The sequence below is a fragment of the Lycorma delicatula genome, chromosome 9 (assembly GCF_047948215.1).
Source record: "Lycorma delicatula isolate Av1 chromosome 9, ASM4794821v1, whole genome shotgun sequence".
NCBI classification, from domain to species: Eukaryota; Metazoa; Arthropoda; class Insecta; order Hemiptera; family Fulgoridae; genus Lycorma; species Lycorma delicatula.
In genome coordinates, this window is record NC_134463.1 from 1192833 (window position 1) to 1205831 (window position 12999).

Below are 12999 nucleotides of genomic sequence, written 5' to 3' on the forward strand. Positions count from 1 at the left end.
AGACTTTTCTTATTTTCTTAATTGTCTACTTTATACATTAAAAAAAATGAATTTTTATATTTTTTTAGTTTATTATTTTCTATGCGGTTAATATCTTTATTTATTTTTAATATGGAAATTATGAAAATATTATTACCATCATCCAAAACGGCCGAGAGTAATGCCAGTAAAGCGTTTAGTAATATCTCAGTCAAGTCATTCGTGTTCGTTTTCGATCAGTAATTTATTCTCTTATTTACCAATTAATTATGAAAATTAATTAATTATGAAATTATTCACCAATTATCATGATTAAAACAAACATGATTGTATTTATCCATATTGTATAAACTAATTCTACCGTATTCAAATATACAAAACCTTATTAAAGACACTTCACATTCATTTTAAGTATATAAATATGTCAAACATAAACAAATTTATTATTATTAATAGCAATGTTAATAATTATAATTATTAATATTATATAAATAAAGTGTCTTTACATAAATATAATAATATGAGTTTTATTATCCAAAATGATGAAAGAAATTTATTATTGTTTTCTTTTTTTCATAAAAGGCTAAACAATTTCTTCATCAGAATGGATAATAATGTGTTGTCATACAGTACTACCAGAACAGTAACCTTGGCTGGAAGAAACAGACGTTGGGCTTTTATGTTCCAATGTTTCTAACGGTGTAAAAACGGTATTCGGTTTATTGACAATAGATGATGTAGTCGATGAAGCAGTAGTTGTAATCGCTTTACGTTGTCTTGGTACGTGTTGAAAACTTTTACTACTTATTGAACTTCCGGTTGATGTAACCATACCACCGGACGATGCCGAAGAACCTGATGATGATGATGTGCCGGGTACACCTTCAGATACGCCTAACATACCTTGATGTACTAATGTACAGCTACCGATCGTCGCATACCTTTGATGATATTCTTGATGATGAACATGATGATGAGGATTATGGTAATTCGATGCCAATTTACTACCCGCAATTCCACCGACGGTTACTCCACCACCAGTACACTGTTGATGCATTAATTTTATCGGAACAGTTGTACCTGCTAAATGATTATGATGATGGTGTTGTGCCGAGGATCTCCTATAATTAATATTTAATATATCTTCTTCACAATTTAGTTCGACACCAGTCGGTACATTTGTACCAGGCGTTGTGCAAATATCAGGCGGTGTTTTACTTGTTAACAATGGACCGTCAACGCCTTCTAAATCACTCGGTATTAACGTTTCACCTTTATTTTTATTTTGCGGGTCTTGTTTATTTGTATATCCTCCTTGTCTTCGAACAAGAAATTCATTTTGTTGATGATGTGCACGTAATCTTCTATCAGCTCCTGGTACCATAACTCTAACCATATCTTCAACTGTAGGAAACCTTCTTAGATAAGCCGTAATTGACACCTGTATAAAACAAGAGAAAAAGAAAATTATTAAATTTATTTATATTTTATACTTCACGCTAGTTGTAGACAACAGTGAAATATTCAGAAATTACGTCGACCTTCTTTAAAAGAACCATCGATGAAACAACAGTTTGAGAACTCGCTTTGCAGTTATATTCGATTGATTGTATTTAAAATCAAAATATATTTATTTATTTAGTCATTCTATATAAAGAAAATCTAAAAATAATAAAAATTTAATTTGATATCGTATTGTTTGGGAAAGATATCTACTAAAATACAATTTTGTTTTTAAAATGATATCCTTTTACGAGATATTTTACCAAAACAATTTTGTATCAATAAAAAACAGTTTAAAATAATATTTAATTATTATTAATTAAATTAAATGTCATTTTAAAATTGGAAAACAACAAAAACGTTTTTGTAATAAATTTTAAGTTTCTTATTTGTGTGAGAGAAAATCAAGTACACATCATAACAGAGAAAACACGATGATAAAATTCACTAAAAAATGCACATTTAAAATTAACGCCTAAAATTATCATTACTGAATAGCGACTACCTATTTATTAATGTGAACAATTATTCTGATAAAAGATGAAAAAAATCAAATCAAAAAGAGCAGTGACAGTAAAACAAAAAAAGACATATTGAAAAAACCAAGTTTACGCCAATTTATCTTCAATAATCATTAAATCTGACAGATATCTTACGGATCCCTTCTCTATGAATCATGAGACCTTGCCGTCGGTGAGGGGGCTTGAGTGCTCAGGGATACAGAGTAGCTGGACCGAAGGTGCAACCATATCGGAGAGGTATCTGTTGAGAGCCAGACTAAGGAATGATTCCTGAAAGAGGGCAGCAGCTCTTTCAGTAGTTGTTAGGGGCGTGAGTCAGGACGACTTAAACGGCCGTATCAACATCGCTCAGTCCTCTGAGTACTGCGCAGCTGAAAGCAATGGAAAACTACAGCTGCTTTTTTCCAAGAAAATGTGGCTCTCTGCATTTTCACATAGCAATAATGGAGGCGCCTTCCTTAGTAAAATATTCCGGAGGTAAAATAGTCCCCCGTTCGGATCTACGGGTGGGGACTACTAAGGAAGGGGTCACCAGAAAATTAAAAAATAACATTCTACGAGTCGGAGCGTGGAATGTTAGAAGCTTGAAAAAGGTTGGTAGGCTAGAAAATTCAAAAAGGGAAATGGGTAGGACAAATGTGGATATAGTAGGAATTAGTGAGGTTCGGTGGGAAGAGGAAGGCGACTTTTGGTCAGGTGATTTTAGAGTAATTAACTCAGCGTCAAACAATGGGCAGGCAGGAGTAGGTTTCGTGATGAACAAGAAGATAGGGAGGACAGTGGAGTATTTCAAAACGCATAGCGATAGAGTCATTGTAATAAGGATAAAATCAAAACCTAAACCGACAACGATTGTTAACGTCTATATGCCTACAAGCGCCCATGATGATGATGAGGTAGAGTGTGTATACGAAGAGATTGATGAAGCAATTAAACACGTAAAAGGAGATGAAAATTTAATAATAGTTGGAGATTGGAATGCAAGCATTGGAAAAGGCAAGGAAGGAAATATAGTGGGTGAATACGGGCTGGGCAAAAGGAATGAAAGAGGGGACCGACTTATAGAATTTTGCACGAAGTATAATTTAGTAATTGCCAACACCCGATTTAAAAATCATAATAGAAGAATATACACTTGGAAAAAGCCAGGCGATACTGGAAGGTATCAGATAGATTATATCATGGTTAAGCAAAGATTTAGAAATCAACTCGTTGACTGCAAAACTTACCCTGGAGCAGACATTGATAGCGACCATAATTTGGTGATAATGAAATGTAGATTGGGGTTTAAAAACCTGAAGAAAAGGTGTCAGATGAATCGGTGGAATTTAGAGAAGCTTGAGGAAGAGGAGGTAAAGAAGATTTTTGAGGAGGACATCGCAAGAGGTCTGAGTAAAAAAGATAAGGTAGAAAATGTAGAAGAAGAATGGGAGAATGTTAAAAAGGAAATTCTTAAATCAGCAGAAGCAAACTTAGGCGGAATAAAGAGAACTGGTAGAAAACCTTGGGTTTCAGACGATATATTGCAGCTGATGGATGAACGTAGAAAATATAAGAATGCTAGTGATGAAGAAAGTAAAAGGAACTATCGGAAATTAAGAAATGCTATAAACAGGAAGTGCAAACTGGTGAAAGAAGAGTGGATTAAAGAAAAGTGTTCAGAAGTGGAAAGAGAAATGAACATTGGTAAAATAGACGGAGCATACAGGAAAGTTAAGGAAAATTTTGGGGTACATAAATTAAAATCTAATAATGTGTTAAACAAAGATGGTACACCAATATATAATACGAAAGGTAAAGTCGATAGATGGGTGGAATATATTGAAGAGTTATACGGAGGAAATGAATTAGAAAATGGTGTTATAGAGGAAGAAGAGGAAGTTGAGGAGGATGAAATGGGAGAAACAATACTGAGATCTGAATTTAAGAGAGCATTAAAAGATTTAAATGGCAGAAAAGCTCCTGGAATAGACGGAATACCTGTAGAATTACTGCGCAGTCCAGGTGAGGAAGCGATTGATAGATTATACAAACTGGTGTGTAATATTTATGAAAATGGGGAATTTCCATCAGACTTCAAAAAAAGTGTTATAGTTATGATACCAAAGAAAGCAGGGGCAGATAAATGTGAAGAATACAGAACAATTAGTTTAACTAGTCGTGCATCAAAAATCTTAACTAGAATTTTATACAGAAGAATTGAGAGGAGAGTGGAAGAAGTGTTAGGAGAAGACCAATTTGGTTTCAGGAAAAGTATAGGGACAAGGGAAGCAATTTTAGGCCTCAGATTAATAGTAGAAGGAAGATTAAAGAAAAACAAACCAACATACTTGGCGTTTATAGACCTAGCAAAGGCTTTCGATAACGTAGACTGGAATAAAATGTTCAGCATTTTAAAAAAATTAGGGTTCAAATACAGAGATAGAAGAACAATTGCTAATATGTACAGGAACCAAACAGCAACAATAACAATTGAAGAACATAAGAAAGAAGCCCTAATAAGAAAGGGAGTCCGACAAGGATGTTCCCTATCTCCGTTACTTTTTAATCTTTACATGGAACTAGCAGTTAATGATGTTAAAGAACAATTTAGATTCGGAGTAACAGTACAAGGTGAAAAGATAAAGATGCTACGATTTGCTGATGATATAGTAATTCTAGCCGAGAGTAAAAAGGATTTAGAAGAAACAATGAACGGCATAGATGAAGTCCTACGCAAGAACTATCGCATGAAAATAAACAAGAACAAAACAAAAGTAATGAAATGTAGTAGAAATAACAAAGATGGACCGCTGAATGTGAAAATAGGAGGAGAAAAGATTATGGAGGTAGAAGAATTTTGTTATTTGGGAAGTAAAATTACTAAAGATGGACGAAGCAGGAGCGATATAAAATGCCGAATAGCACAAGCTAAACGAGCCTTCAGTAAGAAATATAATTTGTTTACATCAAAAATTAATTTAAATGTCAGGAAAAGATTTTTGAAAGTGTATGTTTGGAGTGTCGCTTTATATGGAAGTGAAACTTGGACGATCGGAGTATCTGAGAAGAAAAGATTAGAAGCTTTTGAAATGCGGTGCTATAGGAGAATGTTAAAAATCAGATGGGTGGATAAAGTGACAAATGAAGAGGTACTGCGGCAAATAGATGAAGAAAGAAGCATTTGGAAAAATATAGTTAAAAGAAGAGACAGACTTATAGGCCACATAATAAGGCATCCTGGAATAGTCGCTTTAATATTGGAAGGACAGGTAGAAGGGAAAAATTGTGTAGGCAGGCCACGTTTGGAGTATGTAAAACAGATTGTTGGGGATGTAGGATGTAGAGGGTATACTGAAATGAAACGACTAGCACTAGATAGGGAATCTTGGAGAGCTGCATCAAACCAGTCAAATGACTGAAGACAAAAAAAAAAATCTTACGGATAAAACACACTTCAGTGTGTTTTATTACAAGATGATATCTTAAAATATTATATTTATTTAGTCTATTATAAGTTTGAGTATTGACAGTTTCATACGGCTCTCAAAGGGCAAAGGTCTAGATATCTGTGTGAAAGTAGCTATTCAATTTGGATGTACACGTAGTTATTATGATGACAGTTACTGAAGTGTGTTTACAGTTACTAGTGTGTTTTATCCGTAAGATATCTGTTAGATTTAATGATTATTGAAGATAAATTGGCGTAAACTTGGTTTTTCCAATATGTTTTTTTTTTTTTTTTTACTGTCACTTCTCTTTTTGATTTGATTTTTTTCATCTTTTATCAGAATAATTGTTCACATTAATAGTATCATCTCGTTTTTTGATAGAATCTGAAGGAAGTTTATTGTACATATTTCCAAACTATCACCCATTATTCGTAGCTGCATTGAGAAGTATATATCGACCACTGAGGCTTTAGTTTTAATGTAAAAAGCAATATTAAAAATGATTTGGTGAGAAAAGCCTATGTAGATTTATCTACTCTTTGACACCTCTAAAATGTTAGACATACTACAATTGTATGACTGTTTATTTCTAATAACTTCAATTAACATTTTAAAAAATTTTTCTCCATTAACTCACACGTATAATACAAGATATGTTACGAACCTCACGATAACAATTACAAAATTACAAAAAAATACTGACAGGGCTTAAATATGTCAGTATTTAGGTCATCTTGTAATGCGCTTGTGATCACCTATCTTATGCGTTTTTTTTTTAATGTTGACTTAGTGGTATCATCATACCGTTTTTATAATTAATTTATTCAACGATATTTTAAAATTTATTTTTTAGTATTGTATACTTTACTTTTATTTTACGTTATTTTATTTGTAGAGACTTCTTTTACGTACTTTGGCTGAATTGTATTCTCTGCTAGCCACAATCTTTTTGCTTTGCTATCAGTGCCTTATTACTTTAAGTGTATATGTTTTAGTAAAAAAAAGACTTTTATTTTTTTTAGCTAATTTTGATTTAGTTATATCTATTTTATCTTATTAAATTTTTGATTGTTTTATAAAGTTTGTTAAATTTTAAGATTTAGTGAATTATTGTGCTGATTACATCATTATTATATTGTACAAGTTGTAAGACAGTGTGGCATGGTTTATTAAATAAATTAAAAAACAAACTATTTATTTTACACTATTATAAACTGCATGTATCAGTCCAATACATAAAAAAACTAATTAAGTTTACAGTGCATAAACCCATTTATGATTTTGTTAGGAAATCTAAAAAAACAAAACTCCTATAAAAATAAAATAGTTCAATAGATGTTTAACGATTGCTAGGAACTATATCGAAAATAAAATTCGTTCAGCGTATCGCGTCCTGATGCTACAGGCTCTAATCATGTAACGTATGTACAGATTTACGACACATAAAAACGTAATAAATTATAAAATGTAATTTTACCATATATATATATATATATATATAAGGTATTAAGGGATAAAGTATTATAAAATAGTATTTATATTACGTTGTATAATTTTTTATTTATCATACGACTGAATGAAGTTTATAATTTGATTATTGTAAAATATATATAATAACATATGTACAATTATACTTGTGTGCGCGCGAGTGATTACGTATAATTTAATTACTATAGATTATATGTTATCATTATTATATATTTACATATACTATCTTATATATATCATTTTAATAAACTTACTAGTGGTAAAAATATTAATGAATGTACCTGCTGTTATTACTATTATTTTTTGTCATTTTACTATTGCATCTCATTATGTTTATTATTTTAACGTTATCATTAATTCTTATAATATTATTTTTTATAATTTAACTTTTTTAGTATATAAGAAGAAAATACATTTAGTTACACCGAGTCATATGAACGCTCAAAATTTATTTTGACGTAGATTTACATTAAACTTACATGTACTTACATTTTTAAATGGGAATAATAAATAAATAAAAATGGATTTTTTTAACTTCCGGGCTCCCATATAAGTATTGCTTTAGAGAACGAGATGAATTATTTGTTGCCTGTGGGAAAATGCCATGCCTGACCGATATTCGAATCCGGGACCTCCGGGTGAAAGGCCGAAACACTACCACTCGTGCCACAGAGGCCGGCAAAAATTGTATGACTTGACCGGCGTAGCCGGGGAAGTCATACAATCCCTTACCGGATTTTGATTGCAAAACCTTTACGCCATTACGTGCCAGTTGTGAGCGAGATGGTTACAGTGCAATAAAGGGTTTTCTGTGTTCTTGAGTACGGCAAATCTCAGTCAGCAACTGCAGTGCAGCGTTTCGATTCCGATTTAACACTGACCTTCCACCAAGGAAGAGAATATGGCACTGGTTTCACAAGTTTGAAAAAACAGGGTGTCTCTGTAAAGGCAAGAATACGGGCTGATCGCCAGTGGCACAGGAAAACGTGAGACGAATTGAAGAAAGTTTTGTACGAAGCCCGAGAAACTAACCCGTAACTAGCGAGTGGAAAACTTTGAATACCTCAACCAATTGTCTGGCGCGTTTTGAGGCGTCGTTTATTTTTCAAACCATACCGCCTAAAAACTTTACGCGGAAGATAAAAACCAAAGCATGTTGAATTTTGTGATCAAATGTTTGATAATATGGAGAATGACACTATTCTACCGCGTTTAATTTCTAGGGAAGAAATGAAGTTACTTCTCGGTGGAAAACTGGATAGGCACAATGTTCGTACAAGATCCCCATGACACACTGCAACATGAGAGAGACTCCCCCAGGGTTATTATGTTCTCTCTATTTCAAACCAAAATTTATGGACCATTATTTTTTGCGGAACACACGGTTACGTATCAGGGCATGCTGGAAAACTGGCTCTTTCTTTACATAAATGAAGGTTCACAAGACTTCATTTTTCAACAGGATGGAGCTCCTCCCCATTGGCACCTAGATGTTCGATGCGTCTGAATGAATTTCTACCTCAACGATGGATAGGACGTATCGGGAATGAAGACCTGGCGATTCAGTTCTGGCCTCCAAGATCACCTGATCTCACGCCATGTGACGTTCTCTTGTGGAAGTTTGTGAAAGATGCAGTTTATGTACCTACCGCCTCTACCAAAAAATCTGGCCGACCTGCACTATATCACTACTACAGTGAACTCAGTAACACAAGGTATGATTCCTCGCGTGGGGGACGAATTTAGCTACCGCTTAGATGTGTGCTGTGCAGCCAGAGAGGTCATATTGAACATTTATGAATTGTATTCATAAATACAATTCAATAATAATCCAACCTTATTGGATTATTAGATGAAATTTACTTCACATTTCTCATTATTTCTTAAATTGTAATAGTTACGAAACTGAGTCTATCATTTTGAATCGACTCAATTTATCCTCCAGTGAAAAGCTGTTACATCCCCTAGAGGCAGGATTATTAATTCTCTTACAGTTACCACGGTAACAGAAATATACTGAAATAAAATGATTACTTTTCTTTAAAAAAATATTTCTAATATTGTTACCTTAAATTTTTAAATCATCTGCCTAAATTTCACTCGAAATAAAAATGTTTGTCGAGATATTAGAGATTGATGGGAATATGGTTCCTCATAAACTGTTCCACATCCTAAGCGATAAAGTTGCCTGTTCGATTCATATCTTTTCTATTGTAACCAGATGCGGAGGTTTAAAATGTCGAGCACGTATTGTGTAGTACGTCCATGTTAATTAGAATGAAGAGTTTCAATTAAAGTCGCATGACAGTTATACGGATGAAAAAGTTTATATCTTCATTATGATTCACCTACAATTTATGTTGGTCTTTTGACAGCTGCTGGAAAAATCTATAAATTGTCTTTGAAGTCATTTTTAATGGCCAATTATTTCAGAATTTTGGAACTGAGGATTATAAAGTCAAACGGTTAAGATTTAGAGCTTGGTGGCATTTTGATGCTTATTTGACTCCTAACGAGCCAAAACCATTTATCCAACGCCATTTTCTATCCACATTAACATCAAACCCATCATCATCTCTGAACAAAAACCCCTTTTCTGTTATGGTCAAGGAAGACTGCCATACGAGTACCAAAGTGAAGATCGATTAATTGTTTAAATATATTCTAGCGCTTTCTGACCTTCATCGATCCACAGGAATATTCATATATTAATAAGACAAATTTTTACAACTACTCACTTAAAATAGATAAAAGGCAAAAAGCAGTGCAACACACGTACGTATGTTTTTTTGGTCAAGATAAAACTAGTTGGAACAAAAAGTAAAGGTTTGCAAAAAACCTGAAATCCCAGTTTTGATACGATCACTCACTATAAGTTCCCCTTTAATATAGCTATTCTAGCTATACTTGCCGACAAAGTATATATATATATATATATATACACACACACACTAGCCGGTCAGGGCTCGCTTCACTCGCCCGATCGTCTGGCCAGTGGACGAAACATCCTGGCTAGACGGGTTCGTTATCCTTATGGTTGCGAGAATATTAAATATTTAAATTTTTTTTTATTATTTAAATTTTTTATTTTTTTATTAAATAAAAAATAATTTGTCATTTTACTTTATTATATTTCTGTTGCCATATGTGACAGAAATTTAATGAAGTAAAAGGATTAATCTTTTTTGTATCCTTAATGAATATCTTTAATATCTTAACCCCCAAGGGGACTAAGGACTTGATCTATAGCTTAAAATCTTCTCTGGAATAATACAAATGTATCATGAAAATTTGAAAGAAATCGGTCGGTTGGTTTTTGCGTTATTCTGTTGCAAACTGACAGATCAACAAACTTTCGCATTTATACATAAAATTTATATAAAATAAATAATAATTACGTTAAGGAAACAGATAAAATCGGTAGATAAAATATAAAAATTTGAAGGAGTTACTTTAAAAATATTTGGGTACATATTTAGGAAAATATTAAACAAAAATTTGATAAGTTCAGATTAATCTATCGATAAATATTAATGTTAAAGATCTACAATAAGTTTTCGATACCGAGTAGTAAAACCTATTCAGTATAATATATATTTTTTTTTTCAATGAACTGTTAAATTGTGAATGAATTTATCTGATAGTTTTAACTAATTAGACTATGTCAATAATACCCTATTTTGATATAAAAATAAAATACCAAGTTACAGAATAATTGGCATTATCCAGTAAAAAATTTCATGTAGAAATTAACAGTTTGGTTATACAAAAAAAAAAAAAAAATACTTTAGATTGGAAAGCATCCTTCATACTTCATGAAATTTGGTATATTATTATTAATAATTTATTTATTTTTTGATAATAAATAACAAATTAGTTTTTTTATAAAACTTATCCTGTCTAGAATTATGAAAAATTAACTATTGTAATTAACTATCATTTTTCACAGTTCATTAATTTAAATGAAATTAGTAATAAAAAATATAAATAATAAACAAACATCAATTTAAAAATTAAAAAAAAAAAACAGAAAATAAATCGCGAATGATGTGTAATGCTGTACGTATATATTAATTAATTAATGGAATTCTCTTGGATAAACAGTATACGATATTTTACTTTGGTATGTAATGATTTTATTATTTAATAATATTGCTTTACACTGGTTTATCTAAATGAATTTGTGAAAAACACTAGTTAATAAAATTTTCTATTGTGAAAATAATAATGAAGTTCATCCATGAAAAAGATCGTTGTTTATCATCCTTCACACAAACGAAATATTATAATTATAATTGAATAACGTGGAAATGTGAAATGGAGATTAGTACAAATAATACAAATTTGGGAAGTAGTAAAACAAATTATAATTAAAAAAAATATTTAAAGATAGATATGAAAAATTAACACAATAATTATTATAAATAAACAGAAGTATAGTGATATTTATATGATAATTATTAGCTTAGCTTATTTTCTCACCAGTGCAGCAAATTCAGCCATAATAAAAGCAGCACCAGCAGCAAAAAATGACCAGCCATATCTGTAGTCAAATAACAGTTGTGAACTACCAGGAGCAGTGAGTGGACGTCTTGGTCTATCCATATAAGCATCACTGAGAACTGATGCAAATATAACAAGTCCACCTCCCAAAGATAACCCTGAAAATAAAAGAATATACATTAATAAGATAAGACTCAATAAGCAACAACTTAGTATGTTAAAAAAAAAATATTTTAGTACTATTAGTCATTATAAAACACTCGATAAAAAAAAATTATTAAATTTCTCTTATTGTTGTTAGTTGTTAGTTTGTCTTAAATGGCAAATAACTCGTTTACTCCAAATTATTTGTCATTTTTAATAAAAATCATCAATTAGATCAAAACACTGATAAGACCTAAGTTGAAAAGGAGAGGCTACTATTAAAAAAAAAAAAAAAAAATTGCAAGAAATAAAGTTAATAACGTTAAATGATTTCAGAACATTGATTAAAAAAAAAGCTAATAAAAGAAATGAATTACACAGTCTATTGCTAAGAGAGGAAATCGATTAAAGTGTAAAAAAAACGAAAGTACTGTAATAAAACATGACTGAAAAAAGGGTTTTATGATTAATATTAAAGAAGTAAAAGGTAAATATATGTGAACACTTGAAAGAATTATTTTTTTATTCAAATAGTAAATCATAAAACACTGGGTGTACATAATTCAATATTTAAATCAATAATTAAACCAATTAAAAGAGCGCGCGCGCGCAACACACACACACACACACACACACACACACACACACACATACATACACATACACATACGAGTCAAGGACGTTTTAGCTACAAATCTTGAATAGTTCGATAACCAGAAAAGAACATGCACCAGATTACTTAAATGTGATATTAGAAAAATTTTAGCTATTAAATTTTTATATAAAGATTAAAATTAGTAGATATAAGATATAACATGTAACTCATCGTGTTGGTCTAGTGGTAAAGCTCATCATCATAAATCAGCTGATTTCATACTATAGGGCTCTTAGGTTCAAATCCTTGTAAAGGTTTTATTGCTTTTATTCGGATTTGAATACCAGATCGTGGAAATCGATTTTCATTGCTGGTTGAGGTTCAATCATGTCTCAGGGATGATCCGGTTTGAGTCTATTCAATACTACACGTTTTCCGGTGTATTTACTGTTACTAGTCGCAAATGAGTAATTTTTTATGCGACTAGAAGATATTAAAAAAAAAAAAGATAAAATGTAAAAGAAATGAAATTTAAGACAATTTTTTTAAAAAGAATTATAAGTTTCTAAATATACTCGTATTTTAAGGAATCTAGAATTCGTTTTAATTAGTATTGAACGGAAGTGTGTAGAATGAAAATTGTAAAGTAAAATAACGATTAAAATACATAAAGAAGATAAACTGAAGATGTAGAACAGAGGTACATTTCAAAACTAATATAAAAAAAAATGGTAGATTACACAATAAACTAATGACGGAACGAAGTAAAATCTTGATTAATTTGATGAGAAACAGGTTTAGTCTTTAAAAAGATTTCAAATAAGACTGTATGATA

At 31.3% G+C, this 12999-nt stretch overlaps 1 protein-coding gene across 1 annotated transcript in view; it reads right to left on the reverse strand.

Annotated features, from left to right (window-relative positions):
• Positions 1 to 601: 601 nt before the first annotated feature.
• LOC142330377 (uncharacterized) overlaps positions 602 to 12999 on the reverse strand; it is a 462402-nt gene continuing 450004 nt past the window's right edge. Inside the window, exons 4-5 of the mRNA XM_075375602.1 lie at positions 11405 to 11583; positions 602 to 1420 (exon numbers count right to left, since the gene is read on the reverse strand). Of these exons, the coding sequence (XP_075231717.1) occupies positions 602 to 1420; positions 11405 to 11583 (998 nt within the window). The remainder of the gene's footprint in view (positions 1421 to 11404; positions 11584 to 12999) is intronic.